The sequence below is a fragment of the Anabas testudineus genome, chromosome 2 (assembly GCF_900324465.2).
Source record: "Anabas testudineus chromosome 2, fAnaTes1.2, whole genome shotgun sequence".
NCBI lineage: Eukaryota > Metazoa > Chordata > Actinopteri > Anabantiformes > Anabantidae > Anabas > Anabas testudineus.
The window spans coordinates 24,904,519-24,922,674 of NC_046611.1; the positions used below are offsets into that span (position 1 = coordinate 24,904,519).

The 18,156-nt window shown below is 40.4% G+C and overlaps 1 protein-coding gene across 1 annotated transcript in view; it reads left to right on the top strand.

Annotated features, from left to right (window-relative positions):
• Window positions 1-4,287: 4,287 nt before the first annotated feature.
• Window positions 4,288-18,156, top strand: part of LOC113164315 (potassium voltage-gated channel subfamily B member 2) — a 64,389-nt gene continuing 50,520 nt past the window's right edge. The window contains exon 1 of the mRNA XM_026363565.1: window positions 4,288-4,872. Coding sequence (XP_026219350.1) covers window positions 4,288-4,872 — 585 coding nt within the window. The remainder of the gene's footprint in view (window positions 4,873-18,156) is intronic.

Consider the following 18,156-nt stretch of genomic DNA (forward strand, 5'->3'; position numbering starts at 1 on the left):
AGGCAACATGACTTGTCAGCTTATACAGTACGTGCTCAGCTTCAGCTAAAGGAAAACGTCATCAGAAGCTAGAGAACTTTAACACCCCTTACAGCGGCAGACTATTTAGATTATCTACAGTAAATAGGTGCATTAGGTTCTTCTAGAGAAGCTACAAATGATCCGCACATTGCTCCTTAGTGTATATGTGTAATGAGTGTGTTAGGAACAGATGATGATGTGTCTCTCTTATGTGCTGACAGCATCAGAAGCAGGAGCTGTGGGGTGCAAGTGTCTCCATCGTGTTGTTTGGATGATGGAGTGGACACATTTCATGACAAATTGCAAAGGGAAAATACAGCAGGCAGTGACGGCTCAGGGATGAGGCAGCCAGTGCAGTCAGTCAAATGTAGTTGGTCCAGGATTGATGAGAATGCTCTTACAGAGAGAATCTGGAGGTGGCTGTGATACCAAACAGCTGTGAGCGCATCACCTTTGTTCGTTCTACTTCATAACTTACTTCCTTTTTTCTTCAGGCATTGAATATGCTGTATGGAACGTCTGCATAGCTTTCAGTCTCCATTACCATATCACATTATCACAATCCAACTGTGTAATGTATTCTGATAAATGCAGACACCAAAGGTTAATTGAGCAAACAGCTGATTCAATCACTGTCACAAAGAGCAGCCACACTAGCTCGCAAGTCTATCTGGCTCCATGGCCCAGAGTGTTTCTTCAGCATGATGCTACAATTTGGGTTGCTATAGCAACAACCCACACAAGCACTGATGCCCACATAGTACACAGGAATTTAAAAAACGGCACAACCTCATCTCTGCAAACAGCCTCTAGAACAAAAAAAAAAAAAAAAAAGGCATTTTATTGTTGTTGTACCTGCAGAGAATCAAATTTCTATAAGTACAGATATGAAGCTGATAACTAGAGTTATTCCACCCACATGGTGGGACGCGGGCTGTCTTCAGCTCCCAGGAGTGTCCATGCACGCAGGTGGTGTTAGTATAGAGCTGGAAGCATCTATTGCATAAAGTCTTGCAATAGTCAACACAACACATTTGCATGCTCAAGCTGTGGCATACCATCCGGCTTTATTTTGTATCAACCTCACAAATGTTGACTCATCTGATGGTTGATGCCATTTTGATAATAATTAATGAAAAAGCGACACAGTCAATTGCTCATAATAATTTCTCTCCACCTTAAGTGATTACCGAATGTGGCAGCAGTAGTTTTGTTGTCGTCAAGAGTATAATTTGCATCAGTCATTTAGGATGCAGTGCTCAGAGATAGTACTGACAAGTGTTTTAGAATGAATTCCATCTGCAAACTATATATTTATACAAGTGGTAAACAATGTGTTTGTGAGGGGGGTAAAAATAATTAATGTAGTTTTTGCACCTCAGATGCATATTTTCACACAACTCCTGTAACCTTCTTGTCATATTCAAATCCAATTTGCATGGCAAAGGGATGCGGCAGACACAGCGCTTAAGTCACATTCAAATAAATAATAGCATCACTGTGTGACTGCCGTCGATGTGCTGTGGGATTACACGGCATCTTTGACATCAGGACAGTGCCAACGTCTTTGACATTCAAACAACAGTGCCCGCACAGTTAAGTCAAATATGTGCACACGGAGGCTCTGTTTAGTCAATGCAGCATTATTGATCACTTGTCACTGGAAGGAAGGAACATGGCAGCGAAATCAATTACACATATGCAGCGTATAATCAAATTTCTGCAAAAGCACTTGGCCAGGGGGGAAATGTTTATCTGACACATAAGCTGGATGTGTCAGTAAAATATCTTTGCAATACTGAATGCTTTTCACATGAACTGAGAGAATGAAAGACAAGTCCAGCAATGCAGGTAATGATCTGAGGCATAACAATGAATGCATAATTTAATATCCCTATTTATTCAATTAAGACCAGGGAGTGGGTAGATCATTAAATATTGATACCCAATAGATAAGATGGGCTTTGATAACTTGGAGAAGGAGGCAGATGTTGTTGTGCATGGATTGATCATGGACTTTTTGCTGACCGCTCTCTTATGTGGTGAAGAAAAGGAGTCTACGTTCTCTGTGGCTCAAATTGAGCATCAAATGGTTGGTCAGTTGTTACCGTATAGACTGTTTTACTTGTAATAGGTGGCAGCACAGCTTGTGTGTGTGTGTGTGTGTGTGTGAGAGAGAGAGAGAGAGTGAGATGGAGGTGGAGGGAGCAATTTGTTGTGCTTGTGTTCTAAAAATGAAGCGCAATCTTCAATCAGTTTTGGGTATTTTTATATTGTTGCAAAGTGAGTGTCCAGGCTTCATTCATTGTGCATTTACACACAACACAGCACTTTATGGTGATTTCTCTGAAAGTCGCCTGTGGCAAAATGGGCACTAAATATAATTTGTCAGCAACATGTTCATTGGTACTGAATACTCCCATCATGTTCTTTGTATAGCAGGGGATAAGTGTTTGTTTCTCTCTGTGAATATCATTACAGAATAAAGAAATCAGTGCTCTTTGCGTCCGTTCTTCACCGTGTTCCTGTTGCAGAGGGCGGATTTGAACAAGCTCCTCTCATTGTCTTTATGAATCTAACTATGTTGTCCAGTTGCATTGAGGCTGTCACCTCTAGGATGTGGTGCAGCCCGTGTGCGCCCCTCTGCTCCTCCTTGTGTAGTGTGCAGCGGGACGCTCCGCATTTCGCTTATCCCGTTCCTTCCCGTTGCCTTTTACGCGCACGACGTCTGCAGCCACAGTGATTCAGTGAGTCCGTCTTATCCGCACGCTTCAAGCTCTTGGATGAGAGCAGGACTGTTTTCCCAGTGCTCCGACAGCGAACCAGCGCTGTTTCTGCTCCGATGAACATTTTCAGAGGAAGGTATTCACGCCTTTTGCTTTTCTTCCCGACTCATTTTCAACAAAATGTGGGACACGCGTTCTCTGCGCGGCGTCCCCGGAGTGCTCTCTTCAGTTGCGGCCGCTTGACTAAAGGGAGATCCCGGCTCCCTTTTCATACCCTACTCCCTTAGGAACTACAGGAGTTTGCATGCAAAAGGTGGTTTATCTCGGCAAGGTGAGACTGACTGTTTGTCTTTGTTCATTTTAACACTACTTTACCAGAAACAGAATTAGTGGATTGTCAGGACAGCCCATAGTATACTGATGTACACAGGAGCTGCTGGATTATACAGGCATTAAAAATACGTTGCAGAGTAACAGGTTTGAAGCAGTGTTTTTGTTTGTTTGCTTTTGTTTTGTTTTGTTTTTTTCTTTTTTCTGTTGTTTTGTTTTGTTTTGTTTTCTATTTACTGTACTGCAGAACAAGTCAGGACACAAGTATTATCCATGTGATGCCATTATCCTGCCTTCCCACACACACCTACTCTTATTATTGAATTTGGATTGTAAAACATGTCCAAATTGTGAGAAACAACAAGGAAGTGTCAAATGTAAATTTAAACTTGCATTAAGGAACAATCTATACTTTACACTGCATTTTACTACAATATTAATATAGCTTAATTCTCTTTTAAATGACTTAAGATTATAGTATTTACAACTTAGTGTTACATTATAGGACTTAGTGCAGTGGGCATGTTGGCCTCTGTGTTAAAATCTAACTTGTGTACATGGGCAGTTGTGAATGGAGTTATATTTGTCAGGAAATATGACTATAATAACCAAATGTGGCAGGAGAAAAAAAATGTTTGATCTCACGAGAAACTGCCTTCACATAAACCTCCTCCGTCAGAATAGAATTAACACATGAATGAATTTCAAGGCTTCTTTGAGTTCATTTGTTTCCTGACCTACCACTGAGTCTCATTTTGACAGATGGGCTTTGTAGAAAGTAGTGCTTCAGCAGGAGTTCAATGCCTCACTACAGCCATAACAGTGCTGGAGTGGAGTGCAGAGCAAAGCAGCCATATTGACTGTAAAAACAAAATCATTGATTCTGCCTAAAACCTTCTCTAAATAAGATAAGAGGGATCAGCTCATGCTATTGTTGACTATTTTTAATTTGAAGTAACAGCTGACTGTTTCTTGAAGAGAGATTTTTTCTTTGGAAATGTGTGAGGTATAATATTGTACTAGATTTCCCTTTTTGAAAGGGAACTGACTTAACTCCGTCACCTGTCATCCAGTCATCTGACAACCTGTATCTTTTGTTTCCTCAGCCATGGAGGGACTTGCCTAAAGAGGACCCAACATAATTCTGAATTTTTAGACTTTTTTTGTAACATCATAACATCTTCCAAGATAAACCACCTTTTCTATCACTATGGCTGAGAAGCTTGGATCAGCGGGGCCCAAGCCCAGCAACATCCGAATCCCTCCCTCCCTGGCCCCAGAGCCCATCGATATCATCCGCACCAAAAGCCGCTCTCGCAGAGTCCGCCTTAATGTCGGAGGTCTGAACCACGAGGTCTTATGGCGGACCCTAGACCGGCTACCCAGAACCCGGCTTGGCAAGCTTCGAGACTGCAACACCCACGAGTCCCTAATGGAAGTTTGTGATGACTATAGCCTGAACGAAAATGAATACTTTTTTGACCGGCATCCGGGGGCCTTCACCTCCATACTAAACTTCTACCGCACAGGCAAGCTACACATGATGGAGGAGATGTGTGCCCTTTCGTTTGGCCAGGAGCTGGACTACTGGGGAATTGACGAGATCTACCTGGAGTCCTGCTGCCAGGCTCGTTACCACCAGAAAAAAGAACAGATGAATGAGGAGCTGCGGAGGGAAGCAGAGACAATGAGGGAGAGGGAGGGAGAAGGAGAGTTTGATAACACCTGCTGCTCAGACAAAAGGAAGAAGCTGTGGGATCTCCTGGAGAAGCCCAGCTCCTCCGTGGCTGCCAAGGTAGGGAACTGAAACTGGAAGTGCGATCACGCCGCCCCCATCTCACATCTCCTGTTAGCATTCAAAGCCGAACACTCGGCCTGGATCATAACACATTACAGGCACACTTAGTAGAAGCCCACTCCCACCTGTAACAAATAATAATGAGTTCATGGATTTGAATCTTAAACAGTCGTGTACTGTACTCTCATTAGGCGTTTTTTTGTGCCATCTGTGTGTTTTCTACCCTTGTAAGTAGCAACAGTTGTCAGAGACGTATTAAATATAGAGAAATCTGTACTCTTTAGGTAACAATTTGGGCGGATGTGATAGAAAATAAAAAGTAGACAGCGAGGAGTACAAATAGATGTGTGACATGCAACCAAACATCATGGTGAAGTCAAATTCTAGTTCTAGCGCTGATACATTTTTAGTAGGATCACTGCAGGTGCTGGTTGCTTTGACAAAGTAGTAGCGTGTCAGATTCTATTGCTTGCTTTCTCTGTGAAGACAAAGTATTTTAGTGTAGACCTGATCTGTTAATGGCTTCTGACACAGCACATCTTTTGGAGGAAGCGGTCCAGGGCTTTTTTCTCATGCAGCTCTATTGTTTGTCAGTCTTATGCACTGATTAGATGCAGGTCTTTTTGGATTGAATGACAGCTGATGTCAAAAGTTTGTTGCCGGTATGTCAATGAATACTGTTGTTTCTGCAGACATTTACAGTGTTTCCTTTTTACATTTTTTTTAACTGATTGAGAACCGAGGTGGTGAACAGGACTAACACGTGCCACATGTTTGGAAAACCTTTACATCCATCATATAGGGTTCCCATTAGTTCATGATAAATCCTAGTGAAATCACATCACTGAGTAGCAGTGTCAAGGTAAAAAAGGTGACTCTTTTGACTCCTCCTTCAACCACCTCCTCGTTCCATCCCCACCCTGACTCAGTCCTCAGTTTGGTAGGTCAGCCTTGATGAAATCCAATCACTGGTAATTTACATCTGGTCTCCAGTATCCTGATCTCATCACCGGGGAGTGCAGGATTGGCCTGGATTATATTCCATGTCAGAGGATCATAAACACCAGGTCCTGTGTGTGACCAAGAAACATCATCCCTTCTGGGTGGGTAGTGCAGCTGGTAATGTGGTGTATGTGCTGGATGGTGCATTGTTCATTGAGCCCTTTAGTCCCTTAGCAAACAGTACTTGGATGAGACAGCATGGAAATCAGGACAGATTCAATTAAAAGCCTCTGGTGCCTTTGGCTAACATTATAGTCAGTATTCAGCTTTAGATGATAATAATATATATTTCTAAAATGAAAAAAAATATTGTATCAGCCAGTGATTTATGATTAACAATGATCCCACCTAAGTTTAATAATTACATTCAGCCTCCATTTGGAAGCTGTATATCACACAAATCAATTATAAAAAGAAGCTGCCAATATTCAATCTAAGGCCAGCTCAGGTAAGGTAATTTTGATATGCCATGTGTATATTTAAAGTGATTTACATCCTCAACACAGTCCCTCGTTCCCAAGCCACATCTCCTTACTGCTGACCTGTTCACTATTGTGTTGGGGAAACCTGTGAAACCTTAATGGGAAATCCCACCCTAATTCAAATTGCATTGACATTCTGCTTAGTGCCCTACAAGGGGAACTTGAACATGACTCTTACGGCTCAGCCTTGTGATCGCACTAGGGTTATCCAAAGCCAAAAGTACATTTGGAAATAGTCTGCTGGGAACGCTCGACTGTCAGATGGCAGCTCCCTGAGGTCAGGGAAGCCTTTTATGAGGCACACGCTGTACAGTGAGAACACTTTCAAATCCTTGAAAGCCCTTGACCAAGGAAATGCCATTACTAGGCTGGTACATAAGCATGTGCTTTTATACAAAGCAACCTGATCCCTTTGTCAAATTCAATAACAGATCTTCTAGCATTTGCATAGACTCTCTCCCATTCTGTCTCTTTTTCCTTTGCTCGGTGTGTTGTCCTCTGAAACAGCCTTAGTGAAGTTTTGAAGCCTAGTATTCTGCTGTATGGCATCTATGGTCCTCTTTCTGCTTTTAAATAAAGGTTAAGCATTAGAGGAGTGACCTTTTCAGCAGGGTCAATCAAGCTAGGATTACATTCATCAGCAATAAGAGTGAGAGTACATGCTCTGTACAGAGTACAGGCAAGCCCTTTCAGAACGGAAAAGATGGAGATCAAATTAGAGCAGATAATGCACCAGGACACCAGTCATAGGAGGCAGCGGAGAGGTGTCTAGAGGGAACCACAAGTGAAGGAAGAGAGTGGCAGAGGAAAGCCCTGAGAGACATATAAATTCCACCTCTGTATGCAGACCCGGACCTCCGCAAACCTTTCTCAATTAATTATGAATGACATGGTCAAAACAAAGAGGACTTCTCTGTGTTACTGTGTGACTTTAGCTTGAATACTGTGTCATGTAAGGAGGAGCGTCGAGTTATTTTTTGTCAGGTCCTAGCTGGCGCTGGGTTTGTCACAAGTAAGCGTCCAGGGCTGAAAGAGAGAAATTCATGTCACGACAAAATCTTGCAAGCCCTTGTCTTTACTGTGTATGTACCTACGTACATCTGCTGCAATATCATCCTACAAATTCCTATCATGTGTTAAATATGTTTGTTTGTAGTTTTATTGAAAAGGGTCATCAGCAAAAATAGCAAAGGTAAATCTACAGTTAGAAAGTGGTAAATGTTTATTTAAGTACTTTGTTTAAGTATGTGCATGGCTTATATGCACAGCAAATGCTGTCAAGCGCTGCAGTTTCTTTATAAGATTAAGGTGGCATCACTGGAAGTAAAATATCAGATTGATGCTTCTATATTTTTCAAACTATAGGCTGTCATTTTTATTTATATCCTATCCTTAATATTGAGTCTGAGGGATTTATGCTGCCCTGACCCTTGAATGTTAACAGTGAGTCATGAGTGTAGATGTACAGAAAATACACTTTGCCCGAGCTCATGCAAGGAAATTGCTGGATTGCTGAAAGAAGTCTGGACTACAGTGATTTAGCTTTTTATACACCGGTAAGCCACAATTATTGTTGATAATATTGTGGTAAACAGGTCTGCGTGGAAAGATTTAATGCTGGCCATGATCGACAGAACACACAGTATCTGTACTGATTCTGATGACTAACACAAAACCCACCAGGTAGTATTAATGTTGTGGCTAATCAGTGCATTTCCCTGTAAAAGACAGATGGTGATGCATATCAATTGTCTATGTAGTTTATAACTATGGTTTTCTGCTCTTAGTGTCTTTTGTCAGTGTGATGGGAAATGTAATTAGATGTGTGAGGTGCATTTCTTTCTGTGTTCAGACAAACAGGATAAGAAGAAAAACGTGCAGTAAGAGGATCTCACCAAACGGTATTTACAATAGTGACTGAGTGAGAGCTTCAACCTCAACATATATGCTCCTGGCATAAATATTCAGGCTATTAGTTGTTACATTAATGCAAACACTGCTAAGTTTCAATATATGAATAGTATAGTTTGCAAGAGCAGCGTCTTTTTCAGTGGATTTGTGTTCATGCGAAGCGTCTAGTTAAGCCTTTCAGAATGGTAACAATGAATTATCACTAAAACATCTCCCTTTTTAGAATTACTTCACTTTAGAGTCAGTTTAGTTTGGTCATAATGGATAAGGATTCAAAGTATTTTAAAAGGTCAGTGTTTTTATTTGGCAGACAGTACAAGTTGGGCTTTCTACTCCACACCCCACCTAACTACATCAGCCATGTTCAACGGATGTGCACTATTACTCTCCTTGCCATCTAATAAACTAGTCTAGCTAGTGAGAATGCTAAGCAATGGGACTACATGGGCACAGGCTTGTGCTGTTTGGTCCTCCCACGCTTGGAAGCAGCCAGAGTCAGTCCACCACAGACACTGTTGATGACACAATGTGAGGAAGCTGTAGCATAATAAAGCACTGTAACAGACACCTCAAATGTCAGACTTTGTGAACATCAGTGTTGTCATAATCACACGCTGCTGATTTTGTTCTGTAAATTAATTTATAGAATCGTGGATGTGTGAGGCATCTGACATGACAATATTAATGCATGACTTTAAGCGTGACAGGAGTAAATTCGATTAGCACGTTGTTGTGCTGTAAGTCCATAGCACTTGGGGCTGCCTGATGTTTTAGATCACTGCAGACAGCCTCTTACTCTCCATCCGTCCACTTCCTTCCAGGCTTTTAGAGCACTGAGGAAGGTATTTGGCCTTTTGTGTATACTAATGTAGTTTCTGATAGTGATAGAGTCCAAGTTGAAGGCAAATTAGGTAGAGGCCTTTAGTCAGCAATAAGCCAAACGTTCCCTATAGTATATGCCCCTAGGTCAAATTCATGCAGCAGGTCTACTACCTTGTGTTCCATGATCCTTTCATCTCTGCATTAATTGTGGTCAGTCTTGGGAAAGTTAAATTGATGAGCATTGACATTTTATGGAGGAAATGCTCCCAGCTTGTTGGGCAAATTGATTTTGAGTTACTTTATGCCTATTTTGTGTAAAGCCTGCCCACTGAACTCTGACCTTGTCTGTCATGTTATGAAACAACTGAAAGGTTCAGTGTTTGCCTGCCTTCAACAATAATTCAAAAGCTTATTTGACTGTTTTTCAACTCAGTTCTCTCTCTCAAGCTGATGTCTCTACGCAGGAGGCAGAACGGCTCCTAATAACTCCAACCTGTAGGAGTTATTATTGTACAACGTTATCTTATTTGGCCTTTAGCAAGCTATCAGGATGTATTACATGGGTAGAGTTTGTCATTTAGGTAGAACACACCTTATCCCCTCCTCCAGTCTCCCAATTGCATAATCTTTCCACCAGACCTCTAATCAGTACAGCCTAGCATTTAGGCACTAGCACCTAAATCCTCTTTACCCTGCAATCATAATCAGATAAGACACAACCTCCTAGATTATAGGTGGCATGAGTTCTTGTAGTGCCTACATGAGTATTTATCATCTGGACGTTTCAGGACACCCTTTAACCCAGTACCCCAGTTCACCTCCCTCTGTCTTTTTTCTGGATAAGTCACCTGCAACGTAAGAGTTGTATTATGTTAAGATCACTACTATAACAAATTGGTTAAGACCTGAAGGGGTATGATAAGACACTGGAGTGGGAGAAATAATGAACGGTTTGTAAGAGCAAAGAAGTAGCACTCGAACTAATTTCACTCCTTTAACATGCACTCTGCCTTCAGTTTCATCTACGAGCAGTAGTGATAAGCTGCTGCTACTCCAGCTTTTCGTTTGTTTAAAGCTTTTGTAACCATGTCTTTATTGTTTTCATGTAAAGTGTCTGATTTGTTATATATACAGTGAATACTCATTAGTTTATTCGGCTCACTCTAAACATGAATTTCCTCATATGGACAACAAACTGCACTCATGTTGTAAGCAGTGGATAGAGCACTTTCCACTCTCCACAGTTTTGTTAATGCTGTTTGAATTTATAGTTGTTACCAAGCAGCAAATATCAACTTTCATAACAATCATATTACACATGTACCAGGATTGTGGCATTTGTTGATAGATTGACAATGTGCATGATATTAAATACAAAAATCAAATTAACATCTAGGAAACTATATCTTGTTGCTGAGTTCTTAGCATTAGACATGGATTAGATTAGATGTTGACATTATATTGAGTGAGTTTACATTAATGCTGTGATTTCTGCTGACAGTGTTGATGGACCACTGTATGTACAAAAATTAAAAATCTATGTGACAGATAATAAATAAGGGGCATATAATAAATGATCAATTTTAATTGCTTAATTGAGCTTGTCACTGTTAAAGAAATCTCATTTGGATTTTAGAGCAGAGGTATCTCAGGATCATTTACAAAATAAAGAGGAACTTATGAGACTAGAGTTAGACCTTAATTGATTTAACTGAAGCGTTTTACCTGTGAGTTTCTCCTGCAGCATTGAAAGGCAACATCTGAAGTGGGACAGAGGAAGTTGTTGAAAACAGACCAGAAGAAAGCTATTGATGCTGCTGCCCCTTAAAAATTGATCTTGTTGAAATCAATCTGTTGTGCATGTTTAATTATTACAGAAATGCCCATTGATCAGTGTGTGCCGTAATTGCAAAGCACGCACCCGTCCTCACTCTCATTTTGCTTTGCATAGCACAAATAAGCCGCCGCTGCTTTCTTCTGTTTTCATCACCTCCCATGCAGAGGAACTACAGTGTGAAGCTCATTGGCGTTGATGTGCACAGAAAGTTCACTGGCCTGCCTTTGCACTTGTTCGTGTTCATTAAGCGACAGTCATGACGCATGACCAATCCACACATTATTTAAACTGTGTTTTTCACACAAGTTATAAAGAAGAGAGAGAACAACAGGCAAAACAACACGGCCAATCCAAGCCGAGGATTGATGGTTGAGGTCACGTTAGTAATTCTACTGTCATCCCCAGAATACACCCTCACATTTTCCGTGGGAAAAGACCTGTTATAACTTTTTTACTGATCACTATATCTACGTCTTGTAATGTAATGTAGAATCGGTCACACAATGCTGTAAATCTCAAGGAAACAAAGGTGGCATTGTCAGATTTTGCCTGACCAAAAATATCAATCTGTTGTATTATGTTGCCAGATACTTTTGGATTACATGAACACTTTTTGTTGATCTTTTTTAACCACTAGGGAATAAAAAAAAAAATCCATTGTGTTTTCTATAATTTTTCCACCTTTTGAGGTTTGATTCTTTGAATTGTGTTATTCTTTCGTGTTAATGGCACCTACCTGGGTATTGTGCACCACCAGCCGTTTATCTCAACCTAGATTTACTACTATTTCCTACAGTTTGCATAATGGTAGTGGATGGAAACGGCATAATTGAGACATTTCTTTTGCATATTTTCTCAAAATCGTCCTGCTCTAAATTTGGATGAAAGCCCTCTTACTTTTTATAAATTGCACACATCACGCCTGTTAAGTCTGTAAACTTATGAAAGCTCCAGCTCTGGGCACCATCAAAGTGAGACATAAATCCCACTGAAGTTTGGGAGTGGCTACGGACAAGCAGCAAGTGACAGCGCTGGCTGGCACTCCCAGCTTAAGTGACACTCTGGGTAAGAGGCTAATGTGTTCCTTCCTCCTCTTGCCTTCCTCATCTCCTCTCTTTGCTCATGCTCATTGCCTGTACTGCTGCCTCTGCTGAGATTTCCTCACCCCATCATCTGCAGTTTCCCTCGTCCCTGAAGGTATCAGAAACGAGGTGATGAACGGGGGACTGTGTTTAGTAGAGAGTCATCATTTTAACTGCTGTATTACATCCTCCAGTGATTCCCCCATTCACACACAAACACACTATGTAGTCACAACCACTCTTCCACTCTTCCACATCTCTGTGTGTGCATATATATATATATATATATATATATATATATATATATATATATATATATATATATATATATAGTAATACACACATTATTCCCGTGGCAGGTATAGCACACAAAGAGGCATATCTACTTGGACACACACATTCACACACGTATACACACCTACACCTTATCTGAGAACCTTTCATTACTGCTGAACCAGCTTTCTATGGGTGCCACATAACAGTCTGTGCCACAGCGTTGTCTCCCTCACTCTCTCCATGCATTTTTTTTTTCAATATTCTTCACCTCCTCTCATATCCCACCCCAGCTGCTTTCATAGCTTCCCTTTACATTTCATTTCTGTGCCATGTTTTCTCATCTCCTCCACATTTCTGTCATTTTCTCGCTGGGTGAGAGCTGAATTGCGACCCTGCACGGCCTTCCATCTTGGAAGCAGTGACATAGGAGTGCATTGGTATTCAACAAAACGACCAAGTGATGCATATTGAGAATCTTCACAAAAATCCAAACAGAAAGGGAGATCCTTGTGAAGGCAGTTCTCTCCAACGGAGAAAAAAAAAGCCTCTATTGTAGATGGAAAGAAAAGGAACATGCAATCAACTTCATTTTACTTGTTTCCTCAAAAATGCTGTGTTTGTGTAGTTTCCATGGTGACCGTGGTGTGCCATGGTGACTTATCGACACCCAGGGAGCAATGCATCTCTATACAGGCTATGTGAGAGGCAGAGCAGCTGGTACCTCAACCCCCACAGCCAGCCCCTAATGCAAATGTTAGGGAAACGCTTGTGCTCTAAATTATCGGCACTGTCTCACTGACTTCAACTTGCCCTTAGGTTGCATGCTTTTTCACTAGGATTGTTTTTTTTTTCCTTCTTTGGTAATTTGTCTGCTGGCGTAATTTCTACCAGAATGCTGCTGTGATATTATGAGCACAAAATACTTTTTATTTTCATTGTAATAATTTGTGCTGTGTGTGAGACTGAGAGGAGATAAGTTGAGTTTTGTTTACGTGAAAGCTCAGCTCTCCAAGTCCAATCAGTCTGTCTCCAGAGCATCAGCGGCAGAACAGGGACTTAGTTTTGTATGATAGAAAAGATTAATTAAAAACCTCTGCTCTATGATAAATCCATAGAGGACATGTACTGTAAGAGAAAAGAGACACATAGAGCAGATCAGTGGGAGGCTGAAAATGGTTAAAGCCAGTTTCAAGCCATTGCCTTGTGGATACTGGCTGACAATGCAGAGGCTGTTCTGATTGGGCACACACATTTCTTCACATTTCCCTCTCATCACTACCACCTCCTCTTCGTCTCCCTCCCTAGTCTTTAGCTTTTCCTGTCTTTCCTATTTTAGTCCTTTTGAACCGCCTCCATTTTCATACACCGTCTTTTCCTCTTTTTCACTTCTATTTTCTTGCGGTTCATCATGCTGTCGGCGTCACTGACGGCTATACTGCCAGCTGTTTGCTGTCTCTCCACACCCCAGGAAGTGACAGAAGAAATTATTATGTATCCTGCTCTTTGTGTGTGTGTAGGCTTCCTGAGTCTTTTGTTGAGCCACAGGAGTTTCTCCTTGCTGACCACAGTAACTGTACTTTGTCTTACATTCTTTATTGCTCTTTAAATGGCAGTTTTACTTAACAAAACCTTAATCTTATATAGTTTATTTTCATATTCAGTATAACAGTTTTTTTCCCCAGTGTTTTGAAACAACTACAGTATACAGTAAATCTCAACAATTACAGATATCCATGGTGGATACAATATGAATTGTAATAGCTTTTCACCAAGTCCCACCAACAACTTTTACCTATATAACATTATTTCAAGAAAAAAAATCATTACAAATAATTACAAATAGCTTGATTTAACCACTAAAGTTTGTACCTCAGGGTATTTACCAGGTACTAAAACCTTTCTGTGATCAAAGCTTTAATCCACACAACAACTAGTTTAAGGAATGTCAGACAAAAAGAAAAAGACTAAAAACTGTGAATCATTAAAATAGTCCAGCACATATGTGCCCTAAAGCTGAACTGTCCCTCTGTGTGATAGACAAGGTAATGGGGTGCATACAGAACTTTTAGATTTCTAGTGTGATTGTAATCAGCTTACTGCCATTGAGGCAATGACTTGACTGAACCAGGGTCACATGAGGACAAAGACACACATGCAGACCTTGTGAACTGTGTCAGTGTTAGAAATCCAAGCAGTGGGCCAGCGGATCAGTGTCGGTCACACCTGAGGCCCCTCTCTGGGGTGTGTCTCTGGTGAGTACTGGTGTGGGTCTTGTCCATTTGTTTGTAGGCAGGTTAGTGTGACTGTATGTGTCTTTGCTTCAACTAATAGTAACTGTGGACATACTTTGTTGTTCACTGCCAGCTCAAGACTGGTTAATCTTTGCTAATTGCTGGTTAATCACTTGAATCTATTGGTTGTTTTTGATTAGTTGATTAGTCTCTTGGTTATGAACAATCATAACTTCTGTCTGAAAAGCTACTGCATTTATCATTTATTTTAATATGAATGTATGAATGAAGGAACCTTTTTAAAGCCGCTGTTCATCACATGTTACAGATATTACAGTTTTTCTCTTTATACTTTATCTTACTTTTGCCATTCTTTTTTTTCTGGTTTCTTTCCAGATACACTTTCAACCTAAACTAATATAGATTTAGCAAATATCTCCACCTATTTATATTTCATTTATAGGCCTCCCTATGAACAGCAAAACCCAACAGTGTGAGATCCTCCCTGCTCTCAGACTTACCAGAGTTGGCCACTATTTCTGGCATCAACCCAGTTAAAGATTTTTAAAGCATACTTGTTTTGCAATAAATCCCCCTTAAGTAGTGTGACAGTATCTAAAGGCCAGCTAGGACTCTTAAGCATCCCTAGTTTTCACCTTCTGCTCCAACATAATGAATAAGTTGCCTGAAAGCAAATAACAATACTAATGTTGATGGATGACTGTTGATACAAGGAAAAGTAGGGCCAGCCTTTGTCACATTTCCAGTGTACTTGTGCTAATCTCACCTTTTTAAGTGGCTGCTTTCCTTCATCCTGCAGAAAGACATCCTTTATTTGAATCACACTAACGCCTCTTAAACATTGCATTAACATTGCTATAAGTCATCTTATGCCACAAAAGGCTTAACGTTCACAATAGTCGCATGTACAGGGATTAGGGAGTCTCATTTAAACATACAGTAAGCTCCACTGTGATTGCGTAAAGACTAATGCACATTATAATGTGAAGCAATAAATCAGGTAAGGCAGTGATTCATCCACCTTTGAATACATGATTTATGTCCTTTAATATGTATTTATTCCCTGACTTCACATGCCACAGCTGATGAAACACTGGCCTTTAATGTTTGCTAAATTCAATCGCGACAGTGTTGAAATTTATGATGTGACGCACATCTAGAGTGACCTTTTGGCTGTATGTACTGTATGGGCATGGGTGTCTCAGATGACATATTAATTTGATTTTTAAGTAGCCTCAAGCATACAGAAGCATGGATGCACACAGACACCAAGTAAGGACTATTCAAACAAAACAGACTGAAGACAACAAAGAAAACATAGTGTCAGTTCCATTTTCATTTCATGACTTGAATTCCGCTGAAATCTCTTCACTCTCAGGCAGCGTGTACAGGGATACATTCCCTAATTTCTTTGACATATCTATGTGTTTACCATTGCAACATTTATTTTCTTTTCTTTACTTTTTGCTGTCTTCTCATCTTCACTTGAGCTTCACACCTCTGCTTTGCTCCTAAATCTAAGAGTTTACCATCAGATTTTCAGGTATGTACAGCTGATCAGCCTCCACATAGTTGGAGGAATGTGTCTGGAGAAACAGCACACACTTTGGCGGGTGGAAAGTTATGACAGAGGAATGCTGTTTATGTTTAATAGTTTAAAAGTTTAATAAATATTAATTTAAAAATGTTTACTATTCCGGCGTGTTTAAAAGGTGAGCCGATTTAACACAGCGGATATAATTTGTCTTACTGAACACAAAAAATTCTGCAAATTACTCTTTCCTAATTGAAAACCCAAGCCTGTCTTCTTGCAAGGATTAACGGCGGTGTAGATAGTTATAAATCCAGCCCTCTGTCTGTCTAACAGACTGGCAGACACAGCCTCAACTTGATGTGCTGCTACCCTAATCCCCTCTGATGACACTACAGAGTCTAAGGACAGAAATTAACAACCTTCTTACATAGTGTCAGCTGCAACGTCTTGTCTGCCCGTCATCCCTACGATCACGCTGATGATGGTGAATCAATTAACGTTGTTGACATATATCAGATTAAGGCTAAACGGGGCCAAAAGTTGGCTCAATAAAATTGTTTTTTTTTAATGGTTGACTTATCTAACACAAGGCCAAGCAGAGGCTTAAAGGGGGAGGGTTGGAGGGACGCTGGTTTACTGGGGTTCACAGTCTAATCTGGAGAGATTGGCTTCTCTACCACTAGAACGAACATCAGGCATGGTGGGCGGCACCAGTGAACATAAAAATAAACTATTTTTGCTTTAATTCAAAGCTACTCTAAGCAATATTTTTGTACTGACAATGAGTCAGATGACGAGAGATGTAATGAGAAAGATGTGAAAAAACCCCACAGGGAAATACAGTATCAGCTAATTCTGTAGTTTCTTTAGCATCTTTAAAATTATTGGTTTAGCCTGTTGCATTAATATTTCATGCCTTACTTTACACTACTTGTCCAGCACCAAACAGCAGGAACCCAGTGAACCATAACGCCACTAAAGGATCAGATATTTCCCTTAGGAGTTGGCGGAGAACATGTGAATAATGAACTTATACTTGTTAAGCCAATAATGCTAATGTAGCTCTGTATCTGATTTACTCTCCCAGAGAGCAGTAGTTCACCATTTCACATTCAGTTGCCATATATTATAAAAAATAATCATTTGGAAATTTAGTTTTAAATTATTTATGTATTATTTATTTAATTATTTAAATTATTATTGCAAAACTATTTCAACTCTTTCCTAGCAACATAATTGCTCAGACACCAAACAAACAGACACAACTGAGTGTGTGCTGTATGTACTGTACATACATGTCCATTTGTACTGAATGTGTATGTGATTATGTATGCTTGCCCTCTATATTCATAAAGCATACTCTGCATGCCTGCAAGAACACTGTATATGTCTTTCCATTTGCCCCCACAGGGCCATGTCCTGAAAGATAAAGTCTACACAGCCTGCAGATTACATTAGTGAACACTGCATTCATATGTGCATATTCCTGGTGTTTGTGTTCACTGCTAGTGCAAATGCAGCACGCCATAGCCAGCCATGTAGAACATTTCATGCACAATGTTATGCAAAGCATGTTGCAGTTCAACTGCTCTGCAGCAAATATGAAGCTCCATTCACAACAACGCATTCAATACTCTCTCATAGTACATGTCAAACCAATTCCCATCTTCTCATCTTCATGCCAGTTCTCGGGTGACATTTCGCTGAGACTGTTGTTAACTTTACTTAAACGATACAATAATATGATAATGAAAATCTCCAATGTTTTCAGTTGCAGATATCATATCTGCTCAGTGTAGTGACAGAGCTCTCATTCATATCTCGTAGCACGAGTGAAGTACAGTATTAGTCTGAGAGGAGTTAGGAAAGGAAATGTACTTTCATATGAAATATTGATAGTGTGGACATTTACTTGAATTGCAACATTGTGATTACATACAGAAGCAGGCAGATTTGGCGAGAGAAGAAAAAATGAAAGGACTGGGAAATACCATAGGCAGAGAGAGAGAGAGAGAGAGAGAGGTGAGCCACAGTGTGTCAGAGTAACAGACTGCAGCAGTTGGAGGAATAAAAGTCTATTATG